The sequence below is a fragment of the Cherax quadricarinatus genome, unplaced genomic scaffold (assembly GCF_038502225.1).
Source record: "Cherax quadricarinatus isolate ZL_2023a unplaced genomic scaffold, ASM3850222v1 Contig987, whole genome shotgun sequence".
Classification (NCBI taxonomy): Eukaryota; Metazoa; Arthropoda; class Malacostraca; order Decapoda; family Parastacidae; genus Cherax; species Cherax quadricarinatus.
This window is the reverse complement of record NW_027196013.1, coordinates 26,050-40,372: the sequence shown is the minus strand read 5'-3', so window position 1 is coordinate 40,372 and position 14,323 is coordinate 26,050. Positions and strand designations below refer to the sequence as shown.

At 39.6% G+C, this 14,323-nt stretch overlaps 1 protein-coding gene across 1 annotated transcript in view; it reads left to right on the top strand.

The window, feature by feature from the left end:
- Window positions 1-14,323, top strand: part of LOC138851558 (serine/threonine-protein phosphatase 4 regulatory subunit 3A-like) — a 75,781-nt gene that overhangs the window by 38,854 nt on the left and 22,604 nt on the right. The window contains exon 9 of the mRNA XM_070080798.1: window positions 1,709-1,901. Within this exon, the coding sequence (XP_069936899.1) occupies window positions 1,709-1,901 (193 nt within the window). The remainder of the gene's footprint in view (window positions 1-1,708; window positions 1,902-14,323) is intronic.

Here is a 14,323-nt window from a genome sequence, read left to right as displayed (position 1 = left end):
TCGAAGACTGTCTAACTTATTTCCATTGGGGTCCTTAATCTTGTCTCCCAGGATGCAACCCACACAAGTTGACTAACACCCAGGTGAACAGGGAAAAATGCCTGGAACTAGTGCTCATATTGGTGAATTTAAAGCCAGCAAAGGTTGGTTTGAGAGATTTAAGAATCGTAGTGGCATACACAGTGTGATAAGGCCTGTTCTGGAAGAAAATGCCAAACAGGACCTACAGTACTCAGGAGGAAAAGGCACTCCCAGGACACAGTGTCTCATCAGTCATTGCTGCATCTTCAATAAAGGTAAGTGTCATTTATTCTTCATTTAGTAGACTAGTACATGCACAATATATACTGTGCATGTACTACTCTACTATTGTGCATGTATCCTTCTCTTTGTGTGTGGGAAAATGTATATTTCATGTGGTAAAATTTTTTTTTTTCATACTTTTGGGTGTCTTGCACGGATTAATTTGATTTCCATTATTTCTTATGGGGAAAATTCATTCACATAGCGATTATTTCGCATAACAATTACCCCTCTTGCACGGATTAAAATCGTTAACCGGGGGTCCACTGTACTTTACTCGTCCAATACATGTCAGCTGGTGGGTCAAATACACGTCCACAAATTCTCTGACGTTGTTTATACAATTATTACAATAATGCAGTAGTCTGTATACCAGTAAATTTTCTATTTTATTTTTTTTGTGTGTGAATAAAAATTGAAAATAGAAAGCAAGCATAATATAGGAGAGGCTTGGAGACATGAACACAGGAAATGTTTTTTAGTGCCAGGAATGTTTACATCGTTTAATCTGAACCCTATTTTGAAATTGGCAGTTTTTGAATTTTGTGTGAAATTGGCTAAATTATCAATTTCTGATCACTTTATTGGATAGTTGAAATAGGTAAATGGGTGGGTTCTTGTACTCACTTGATAGAACAGAAGAAATACTAGTGAAATAGCTATGAGTGGTTGACTGGAACAATGGAATTGGTCCAAAATAGGGTGCAAAGTGGGCGAAATCACTGATGCGTAAATATCGCCAAGACTGCTAACTTTGCAAAGCTTAATCCTGTAAGTTTTCCATCAAATTTCATACCTTTGGTGTCTCTACCTTCGGAAAAAATTCTGTCATTTCACAAGAAAACAAAACAAAAAAAACTTTTTTAACCCTTAAACGGTCCAAACAGATCGACATTCAAATTCGTAGCTACAAAAGTAGATCTAGTTTTTTTTTTTTACATATTTTCAAATATAACAAAAAAAATGCAGATTAAAGTTTTTTATCCACTTTTTCACATGTAAAACAAAAAAGAATATATCTACATTTTTTACATACTTTCAGATGTTGAAAAAACGTATATATACGTTTGGACCGTTTAAGGGTTAAATTCTCAGACCCTGAGAGCAAGTTTTAGACCCTGGAAGGATTCAACTAGGATAAGGGTATTGCAGTTTGAAGGGCGATTGTGAACTGTGATGTCAACACATTTCTGGCAAGACAGTGATTGAATAAATTGATGGTGAATGTGTTTCTGCTTTCGTGGGTCACCCTACTTCGATATGAGGCAGCTGATGCGTTAAAGAAAATATATCTTAAGTGGGGAGGGGAGTGGAACATATTTTGACTTACGGGAGACAGCTGGTGTGTTCATGAAAGCATCTGAAAGTGTTTAATTATATATATATTTTCCCTTGGGTTTAACAGGAACAGTACCTGTTAAACATCATCATTGAACAGATGGTGGTGGACTCGGACCCTGAGATGGGAGGAGCAGTCCAGTTAATGGGCATCCTGAGGATTCTAATAGATCCCGAGAACATGATGGCCACCGTCACCAAGTCTGAGCGAGCGGACTTCCTCGCGTTCTTCTATAAACACTCCATGCACTACCTTGTGGGTAAGTACTTTCCTTGCAACCTAACTCTGTCCACTACCTTGTGTGTAAATACTTTCCTTGTAAACTAACTCAATTCTATGTAAATGGACTGAGTTCCTTGTCCCGTCTACCTCTTGAGACTTGGTAAAGAATTAGGCATTGAAGTACCCATCATACCCACCTCTTACCTCAACACCTCAGTCGTGCGTTGCTTAACAATGGGGATGCATTCTGGGAAATGTGTCATTACGTGATTGTGTTTGTGTGGATGTCGTAGAGTGTATTTACACTATAGATGGTATAGCCTACTACACACCTAAGCTATTTGATATAGCTTAGGAGCCACGATGAACAAAACAACACGAGATTAAATCAAGCATAAGGAAAAATATTGCTGTTAAGAGATGCGTTAAATGTGAGATGTACGAGGCTGCTGCCTCATACATCTCGTATTTACCGCATCTGTTTACTATAGAGTATAGTAAGTACATAAAAGAATAGCATAGTTGTTTATTATCAAGTATTACTTAGTGTACATGATGGTATGAGTTATGCTTTTATACTACTGGTATTGCATGTCACGACCATCGTATATGCAGTACCTTGTTGACCAAAACATGGTTAGGCGGTGCACGAATGTTGTTCTTCTTGAACGATGAGGTGGCAGTCCACCAGTAAGCATAATGTGACTCTTGGTTTTATAATTATCAGGCCAGGTGAAAACACTTTTGAAAACTGACAAGTTGAAGAATTCGAGACACTTGTGTAAACATTTGGGAATCTGCAGTAAAGATTCCCAGATGTTGCACAAGTGACTTATTGTTTAATTACCAGGCCAAGCTGGCTGTGATGGGTATGGGAGTCAGTGGGCCAGTAGCAACAACAGTCTAGGTAACCAAGCAAGCAGCAGATGAACCTGACCCAGGGTCAGTCTGTGGCACAGCAGCAGCAACAACAGTCTAGATAACCAGGCAAGCACCAGATGAACCTGACCCAGGGTCAATCTGTGGCACAGCAGCAGCAACAACAGTCTAGGTAACCAGGCAAGCACCAGATGAACCTGACTCAGGGTCAGTCTGTGGCACAGCAGTAGCAACAACAGTCTAGGTAACCAGGCAAGCACCAGATGAACCTGACCCAGGGTCAGTCTGTGGCACAGCAGCAGCAACAACAGTCTAGGTAACCAGGCAAGCACCAGATGAACCTGACTCAGGGTCAGTCTGTGGCGCAGCAGTAGCAACAACAGTCTAGGTAACCAGGCAAGCACCAGATGAGCCTGACACTGGGTCAGGCTACACAGATAGCAAAACTCGGGAAAGTGATCAAGGGTATATATGGGAGGAAGTTCAAAATAAGCCCAGTGAGGAGCAGGGGTGCAGTGGGCACAATACAGGAACACTGTATCAACATCCGGGGCCCCAGACTATTCAACATCTTAACAGAAGATATCAGAAACCTGGGTGGAACAAGTGTAGAAGCTTCAAGAGGAAACTGGACAAGTATCTTAGTGAAGTGCCAGATCAACCAGGCTGTGATAGATATATGGGGCAGCGGGCCTCCAGCAGCAACAGCCTGGTTGACCAGGCAAGCACCAGATGAGCATGGCCCATGGCTGTGCTCCAAAGTAATGAGACTCTTGAAACTCATCAACGTGATGACTATACGAATCCTTGAGAAACATTACATGTGTCTTTAACCCTTCGACTGTTTTGGTTGTATATATACGTCTTACGAGCCAGTGTTTCAGACGTATATATACTCAATAATTCTAGCGGCTTCAAATCAAGAGGAAGAAAGCTGGTAGGCCCACATGTGAGAGAATGGGTCTGTATGGTCAGTGTGCACCACATAAAAAAAATCCTGCAGCACACAGTGCGTAATGAGAAAAAAAAAAACTGATCGTTTTTTTTGGATTAAAACGCCGACTTTGAGGTGTATTTTCGTATAGTATTTATCGATGTATTTGCGTTTTCATGGTCTTAGGTGATAAAATGGAAAACATGTTACAGAAATAGAGATGATTTTCATTACTTTGACGATGAAAACTACCTTGAAACTGAGCTCAAAGTAGCGGAAATGTTCGATTTTTACCATTGTTCAGGAGTAAATAAATCACACCACACGTCCAATACACGTCAACTGGGGAGTCTGATATTCTTTCACTAGTGCACTGATATTATTTATACCATTTTTACAATAATGCAGTAGTCTGCATACCAGTAAATTTTGTATTTTTTTGTATGAATAAAAAATCAAAATAGAAAGCAATAATAATATAAGAGGGGCCTAGAGATGTGACTAATGAACAAAGGATATGTTATTTTAGTGCCAAGAATGTCTACCTTGTTTATTCTGGACCCTATTTTGAAATTGGCATCTTTTTTAGTTTGCGTGAAATTGGCCAAATTGCCAATTTCTGATCACAATATTGGGTAGTTCAAATTGGTAAATGGGAGGTTTCTTGTACTCAGCTGATAGATAAAATGGAGTTCTAAAGAAATAGCTATGAGTTTGGTCAACTGGAACAACAGAATTGGCTGAAAATAGGGCTCAAAGTCGGCGAAATCGCCGATATGCATATGTCGCCGAGACCACTAACTTCGCGGGAGCGTAATTCCATGAGTTCTCGACCAAATTTCGAACTTTTTGTGTCATTACCATCGGGAAAAGATTCTCTATCATTTCATAAGAAAAAATAATTTTTTTTTTTTTTCAAAAATTTAGCGACATAGAATGACAGTTTCAGAAAGGGGCCTGAAACAGTCAAAGGGTTAAGAGGTCTCTCCAGTGACTGGCCCATGGGGGTGTTGACCCTTATAACACCCTCCAGGTGGACCCTCCAGAAGGGAAACCTGCCTGATGATACTGGAGGACAGGAGAGTTAGGAGAGTCATGATAACGACTTACAAAATACTGCGAGGAATTGACATGGTGGAGAAAGCGAGGATGTTCTAGAGTTGGGACACAAACATGGGGTCACAATTGGAAGCTGAAGAGTCGGATGAGTCAAAGTAAACCCTTCAAGTAGACCCTCCAGGTGGTTCCCCCAGGTAGTCCTCCAGGTGGACATTGATAATTTAAAGGGGAGTGTAATCAGTGTTTACCATTGTATGACAGTAATTGTGTATTTAGTGTTGAAGCTTTCTGGCCTAGGGTCCGAACCCGGCCCTTGGCCAGGCTTGTCTGGTGCTAGCCTGATAAACCAGGCTGTTGCTGCTGGCTGCCTTCTATCTTGTCTATGTATTAGTTTAGTGCTTAGTGACCTCAGTGACCTACTCAGTCACCTACTAAGTGACCTACTCAGTCACCTACTAAGTGACCTACTCAGTCACCTACTAAGTGACCTACTCAGTCACCTACTAAGTGACCTACTCAGTCACCTACTAAGTGACCTACTCAGTCAAGTTACAATGATGATATCAACTTTCGTACTACTAGTGTAGTTTACACTGTATCCATCACCCTCACTATGCATTATCACCCTCACTATATATTATCACCCTCACTATATATTATCACCCTCACTATATATTATCACCCTCACTATACATATCACCCTCTCTACATTATCACTCCCTCTATACATTACACCCTCTCTACATTATCACCCTCACTATACATCACTATACATCACCCTCACTATACATTATCACCCACACTATACATTATCAGCCACACTATACATTATCACCCTCGCTATACATCCATCACCCTCAGTATACATCCATCACCCTCACTATATATCTATCACCATCAGTATACATCTATCACACTCACTATACATCTATCACCCTTACTATACATTATCACCCTAACTATACATCTATCACCTTCAGTATACATCTATCACCCTCAGTATGCATCTATTACCCTCACTATACATCTATCTCCATCACTATACATATATCACCATCACTATACATATATCACCATCACTATACACTACATATATCACCATCACTATACATATATCACCATCACTATACATATATCACCATCACTATACATATATCACCATCACTATACATATATCACCATCACTATACAGTAGGGCCCCACTTTACAGCGTTTCACTTTATGGGGTTCTGCTAATACGGTCATTTCAAATTATGACCAAAGCTCTCTATACGGCTCCCCCCACCTGACTTTATAATACGGTCACCGCGCCCCACCTGGTTTGTTTACATTCTATGTGAGATCCGTGAGCACTAAGTCTCTTCATTATGTCTGGAAACTCCAAAATTTCAAGTGTTTTTAAGTTATTTCATATTTTATATATACTCTGATAATTATACTTATGTATACCTGTACCTAAATAAACTTAAACACACTGCTGGCATGCAGGTACACATTAAAATCACTAAGAGTGTCTTACGTCTCGAGACATCGTATTAGTAATGGTAATAATCACGAAGTCTCATTAAATGTCGTATATTTTGTTAATATACACATTTTCATTAATCCATCCATGATATTTTTTCAAAATTATATAATAAACACGATACATAACATATAAAGATGATGAATACACACCCCACAGTAGAATAATAATAATAATAATAATAATACACCCCACAGTAGAATAATAATAATAATAATAATAATAATACACCCCACAGTAGAATAATAATAATAATAATAATAATAATAATAATAATAATACACCCAACAGTAGAATAATAATAATAATAATAATAATAATAATAATAATAATACACCCCACAGTAGAATAAATAAACATAATTATGAGATGTAGCCAGACTTTTACGAGTTACAGCAAGAATAACATTTTCTCTAGTCCAACATCAGAGAATGTGTTACTGGCGGTAACTGTAGAAAATTATTCCTTTAGTATGTATGTAAGTTGATTCAGGTATATACAAATACAGTTACATAGATTATCATACATAACAGCATATGTGTAGAGAACCTGGGATAACCCAAAAAAAAGTCAGTGACTTATTTCCATTACCTTCACTCAGAGCGTCATTTCTCCTAAAAAATGGTGTTACAAGAGAATGGGAGTGGTATTCTTTATTCTACCGTATCAATGTAGAGACAACTTGTACACAATGTAACTTGTACACAAACTGGACATGTACACTTTGTTTACAAAACTTATCTTCACCTGGTTTGTTTACATGGTTTGTTTACACTTGTTCACACAAACTTATGTTCACCTGGTTTGTTTACATGTTCACCTGGTTTGTTTACAAAATGTTCTTTGTTCACCTGGTTTGTTTACAGAACTTACGTTCACCTGGTTTGTTTACAAAACTTATGTTCACCTGGTTTGTTTACAAAACTTATGTTCACCTGGTTTGTTTACAAAACTTACGTTCACCTGGTTTGTTTACAAAACTTATGTTCACCTGGTTTGTTTACAAAACTTATGTTCACCTGGTTTGTTTACAAAACTTATGTTCACCTAGTTTGTTTACAAAACTTTTGTTCACCTGGTTTGTTTACAAAACTTTTTGCCTGTCCTCCCTCATGTACTCATTCTCTCTGTCTCCGTCTCTCTCTGTCTCCGTCTCTCTGTCTGTCTCTCTCCGTCTGTCTCTCTGTCTGTCTCTCTCTGTCTCTCTGTCTGTCTCTCTGTCTCCGTCTCTCTGTCTCCGTCTCTCTCTGTCTCTCTCTGTCTGTCTGTCTCTGTCTCCGTCTCTCTGTCTCCGTCTCTCTCTGTCTCCGTCTCTGTCTCCGTCTCTGTCTCCGTCTCTCTCTCTGTCTCTCTCTCTGTCTCTCACTCTCTCGCTCTCTCTCTCTCTCTCTCTCTCTCTCTCTCTCCCTCTCTCTCCCTCTCTCCCCCCCCCCCCCCATTTATTCGTTTGATCTCGTTTACTCACCTCTGACCCTACATTAAGACTACAGATATTTTAAGGTAAGTAATGATTGAACTGTATGTACATTTTATTGCTCTGGGATGCTTATATGTAACAGAATATTATGTGTAGGTGGGTTGGCCTGGTATAGTAGCCCGGCTGACTACCATACATACCACACTTGATTTCTTATAATAAATACTACTTGTCTCACCCTAGATTAAGACTACAAATATTTTCAGGTAAGTAATGAGTGCACTATGTGTGTATTTTAATTCTTTATTGTTTTTTCATGCTCAGTTCTATTGTTAATTTAATGTATGTTAGTGTAAACTTGTTATCTAGTATTTGTATGCATTTATAAGTGGAAAAAAGGGTGTTCCGCTTTACGGCGATTTCCGCTTTACGGCGGTAGCCTGGAACCTAACCTGCCATGTAAGTGGAGCCCCTACTGTACATGACATGTATCACCACCACTATACATCTTTCACTATCACTATTCATCACATATATCATTATATATCTTTCACTATCACTATTCATCATGTATATATCACCATCACTATATATCTTTCACTATCACTATTCATCATATATATCACCATCACTATCTTTCACTATCACTATTCATCACATATCACCATCACTATAATCTTTCACTATCACTTCATCACATATATATCACCATCACTATATATCTTTCACTATCACTTCATCACATATATATCACCATCACTATATATCTTTCACTATCACTATTCATCACATATATATCACCATCACTATATATCTTTCACTATCACTATTCATCACATATATATCACCATCACTATCTTTCACTATCACTATTCATCATGTATATATCACCATCACTATACATCTTTCACTATCACTATTCATCACATATATATCACCATCACTATCTTTCACTATCACTATTCATCACATATCACCATCACTATACATCTTTCACTATCACTATTCATCACATATATATCACCATCACTATCTTTCACTATCACTATTCATCACATATCACCATCACTATACATCTTTCACTATCACTATTCATCACATATATCATCACTATACATCTTTCACTATCACTATTCATCACATATATATCACCATCACTATATATCTTTCACTATCACTATTCATCACATATATATCACCATCACTATCTTTCACTATCACTGTTCATCACATATCACCACTATACATCTTTCACTATCACTATTCATCACATATATATCACCATCACTATAATCTTTCACTATCACTTCATCACATATATATCACCATCACTATATATCTTTCACTATCACTATTCATCACATATATCACCATGACTATACACAAGGGCAGAACAACAACATTCTAGGGGCACTATATTTCTCATATATTTTATTTTTATCATTATTTTGGCTAGAAGTTATATAAATATTAGCTGATCCAAGAGTTATAATATCTTCTAAAGACTTAAGTATGGATTCTTATACAAAAGAGATGTACCTCGTGGTATTAGCCACTTTATTTATTTTTGTTGGTGTATGGTGCTTTTTTGATGAGTGGGTCCAGGAGCTGGAATTGGACCGCACTCAACTCCAACAGGAGGTCCAGGAAGCCTCCTGGGCTTGTGAATCATTAGTTGAGAGGATGTGTGGGATCCCTGGGATGGGGATAATTGTTAATTGTGATAGGTATACCCCCTTAGAGGTCCCTGGAAGTCAGCTGAGCCCTTGGTGGGCACCAAACTCCTGGTCTCTTCTGGGAATCATGTTTAGATGGTACCAAGCCAGCAGCGATGTTAAGGAGCTGGAGATTGTCCTCAAGGAGATTAAGGAGTCCTGCCAGGATAATTCATCCTCCCAGCAGATGCTGGTTCTTCTGCGGGTCATTGTGACAGCTCTAATGGTACTGCACTTCATTCTGCAATGCTTCCGTAGGATTATTCAGAAGATACTAATAGTATCCAGCAGCAGTAACACAGTGGTGAGTGTTGAGCTGGTACCTGCTACTGCTGATGATGCTGGTACCTCATAGCCCCTCCCCAACCCCATTACCCTCCCCAACCCCATTACACTCCCCAACCCCATTACCCTCCCCAAGCCTATTAACCTCCCCAGCCCCATTACCCTCCCCAACCCCATTACCCTCCCCAACCCCATTACCCTCCCCAACCCAATTTCCGTCCCCAACCCCATTTCCCTCCCCAACCCCATCTCCATCCCCAACCCTACAGGGTATGGAGTTTTTGTAGCCAATGTACCCACCTTGTGCAGGTACATGACCGTAAAACGGCTTCTGCAAAAATGCGGCGGTTTAATCTAATTAACGATGCCACGAGGAGACAAAGGCCATCGGGGGTATGGCTTTGCAACATTTAAAAATAAGGATTATGAAAAACAAGCGCTTATGTTGAATGGCCATGTCCTCTCGGGTCCAAAAGGCGAGAATCCACAAAAAATAGATGTGAAGCCAGCCTATAAGCAAATAATCCACGATGATGCAAAGCCCCATATAAAACCACCAGTTGATGGTACTTTCCAACATGCAAAACCACTAGATCATGGTACCTCACAACATGGAAAACCACCAGTTCATGGTACTTCACAACACCATGGAAAACCACCAGTTCATGGTACTTCCCAACACCATGGAAAACCACCAGTTCATGGTACTTCCCAACACCATGGAAAACCACCAGTTCATGGTACTTCACAACAACATGGAAAACCACCAGTTCATGGTACTTCCCAACACCATGGAAAACCACCAGTTCATGGTACTTCCCAACACCATGGAAAACCACCAGTTCATGGTACTTCCCAACACCATGGAAAACCACCAGTTCATGGTACTCCACAACACTATGGAAAACCACCAGTTCATGGTGCTTCACAACACCATGGACAACCACCAGTTCATGGTACCTCACAACATGGAAAACCACCAGTTCATGGTACTTCACAACATCATGGAAAACCACCAGTTCATGGTACTTCCCAACACTATGGAAAACCACCAGTTCATGGTACTTCACAACAACATGGAAAACCACCAGTTCATGGTACTTCCCAACACCATGGAAAACCACCAGTTCATGGTACTTCCCAACACCATGGAAAACCACCAGTTCATGGTACTTCACAACAACATGGAAAACCACCAGTTCATGGTACTTCCCAACACCATGGAAAACCACCAGTTCATGGTGGTACAAAATGCAGCAATGGTGAGAACACCCTTGCTGCTCCCTCCAAGACCAGGCCTCCCAGCTACCAAGTTTAATATCAACATGAAAGCCACAAGTCCCATACAACTGGTTGATTCCTAAGACTGTATGCATTTCAGTCAAGTGTTTTTATTGTTGAAAAGGGAGTTTTATTTTTTGAATTAGAGCATTAAACTCGTAAGAGTTATAAGAGGACAATTAGTGATTTTTTTGTTATAATTTTTAGTTGTTATTATTATTATTATTATTTGTACATCTATTTATATAAACATTATGACTTGTGCGTCTCCCAGTGTCACATATATCACCACCATTATACTCAAGAGCAAAATAGCAACATTCTAGGGGCACTATATTTGTCATATTTTATTTTGACCATTATTATGGCTAGACATTATATAAATATATTAGCTTACCCGAGAGTTTTCTGGATGGGGATAATTGTTACTTGTGATAATTATGCCCCTTAGAGGTCCCTGGAAGCCAGGTGAGCCCTTGGTGGGCACCAAACTCCTGGCCTCTTCTGGGAATCATCTTTAGATGGTACCAAGCCAGCAGCGATGTTGAGGAGCTGGAGATTGTCCTCAAGGAGATTAAGGAGTCCTGCCAGGATAGTTCCTCAACCCCCCCCCCCAGCTGATGCTGGTTCTTCTGTGGTTTGTTATGACAGTGCTACTGGTGTTCGAATTCATTCTGCGATGCTTCCGTACCTGGCTTCAACAGCCACAAATACTTAACAGCACCAGTGACACACAGATGAGTGGTGAGCTAGAACCTGCTACTACTGATGATGCTGTTACCTCAACATCCCTCCACAACATCATTACCCTCCCGAACCCCATCACCATCCCCAAACCCGATTACCATCCCCAACCCCATCACCATCCCCTACCCTACAGGGTATGGAGTGTTTATAGCCAACGTCCCATCATTATGCAGGGACAGGACTGTAAAACCGCTGAAAAAATGCCACGAACAATCAGGGGACACCGGGAATATGGGTTTGCCTGTTTTCAAAATAAGGATTATGAAAAACAAGCCCTGTTCCTGGACGGCTGTGTGTTGACTGGTCCAAGTGGCGAGACCCCACAGAAAATAGAAGTGAAGTCAGCTTACAAGCAAATATTCCATAATGATGCAAAACCCCAAGTAAAACCACAAGGTCGTGGAGCTTCACAACACCATGGAAAACCACAACTGCTTGGTGCTTCAAAATGCATCCTAAAACATTATAATAGTCAAGGATTTTGGGTTGTTAGAGTTTCACATGACCTTTGATGCTCCCTCCAAGACCAGGACTCCCAGCTACCAGCGATCCTGGTAAAAGTTTATTTGGAACTTGGGATGCCAAAGCCAGTGATGATTCTCATCAGATCACTTGTTGATGATTGAGACACGTAACATGGAAATCTCTATTGAAGAAATGTTTTGCCCCACTGGCTTTTTTCTAAACCATATATCAAATCACTTGTTCTCTCTTGTCTGGAGTATTGCTCTACACTAAAGGTCCTTTTTGGAGGCAGGCAAATACAAGGAACTTTCACTGCAGGTATAAGTACAATACAGCCTCTCCTCACTTAGTGACGTACTCGTTTACCAACGTGGTCTTAGGAACGGAACTCTGTCGTTAAGTGAGGAGATGCTGTATGTGGGGCATGTAAGTTCCCCCGTCTTCTAATAGCTTCATTTTTTCACTATAATCTACCTTGTCCATAATTACTATTACATTTGCTTTGTTTTGTAAGGTGAAGTCCAGGATCTTTACTTAATTCATGGTGTAACTTAACAAATCTTTGAGGATAGTTGTGTTGTAGAGGTGTGAGCACAGCTCACACCTCTACAGTAGGACATAGGAAAGCACTGGTTTGATAATAGAGTTGTGGATTATTATTATTAATATTATTATTTTTTTTTTTAGCACACTGGTTGGTTCCCACCAAGGCAGGGTGCCCTGAAAAAGAAAAACTTTCACCATCATTCACTCCATCACTGTCTTGCCAGAAGGGTGCTTTACACTACAGTTTTTAAACTGCAACATTAACACCCCTCCTTCAGAGTGCAGGCACTGTACTTCCCATCTCCAGGACTCAAGTCCGGCCTGCCGGTTTCCCTGAATCCCTTCATAAATGTTACTTTGCTCACACTCCAACAGCACGTCAAGTATTAACCCTTTGAGGGTCGACAAGCCCTCTCCGAAACTAGTTCTCAGGGTCGGCCAAATTTAAAAAAAAAAAAATATTTTCTCTTATGAAAAGATAGAGAATCTTTTCCCGATCATAAAGACACCAAAAGTTTGAAATTTGATAGAAAACTTATGGAATTATGCTCTTGCAAAGTTAGCGGTCTCGGCAATGTTTACGCATCGGCGATTTTGCCCACTTTGAGCCCCATTTTCGGCCAATTTCACTGTACTAGTCGACAAAAAACATGAATATTTCGCTAGAACTCCATTTTTTCTATCGAATGGGTGCAAGAAACCACCCATTTATGAAATTCAACTATCCAGTACAGTGGTCAGAATTTAGCAATTTTGCCAATTTCACACAAATTTCAAAAGATGCCAATTTCCGAATAGGGTCCAGAATAAAGAAGAAAGACATTCCTGGCACTAAAATGACATTTCCTCTAGTCATTAGTCATGTCTCAAGGCCCCTCTTATATTCTTTTGCTTTCCACTTTGAATTTTTATTCTCACAAAAAATATAAGATTTACTGTTATGCAGACTACTGCATTAGTGTAAAAAATGGTATAAATATTATTGGTGCACTTGTGAAAGAATATTAGACTCACCAGTTGACGTGTATTGCACGCTTGGCACGATTTGTTTGCTTTGGAAATTTGGTAAAAATCGAACATTTCTGCTACTTTGAGCTCAATTTCAAGGCACCTTTCTTTGTAAAACCAGTCAAAATCATCTCAATTTCTGTAATATGTCTTCCATTCTATAAAATGAGACCAAGAAAACTAGAATACAACAATAAATACCATACGAAAATACACTGCAAAGTCGCTGATTTATTCCAAAAAAATAGTCAGTTTTTTTTTTTTCTCATTATGCACTGTGTGCTGCAGGATTTTTTTTAGACTGTGCACACTGACCACATAGACCCATTCTTTCATATGAAGGCCTACCAGCTTTCTCCCACTAGATTTGAGGCCGCTAGAATTTATGCGTACTAGTACGTCAAAAACCCCTACGCGTAAGACGTACTAGTACGACCAAAACCCTCAAAGGGTTAAAAACCATTTGTCTCCATTCACTCCTATCAAAACGCTCGCGCATGCCCGCTGGCATGCACTATCAGTATCTATCACATATATCACCATCACTATATATCTTTCACTATCACTTCATCACATATATCACCATCACTATAATCTT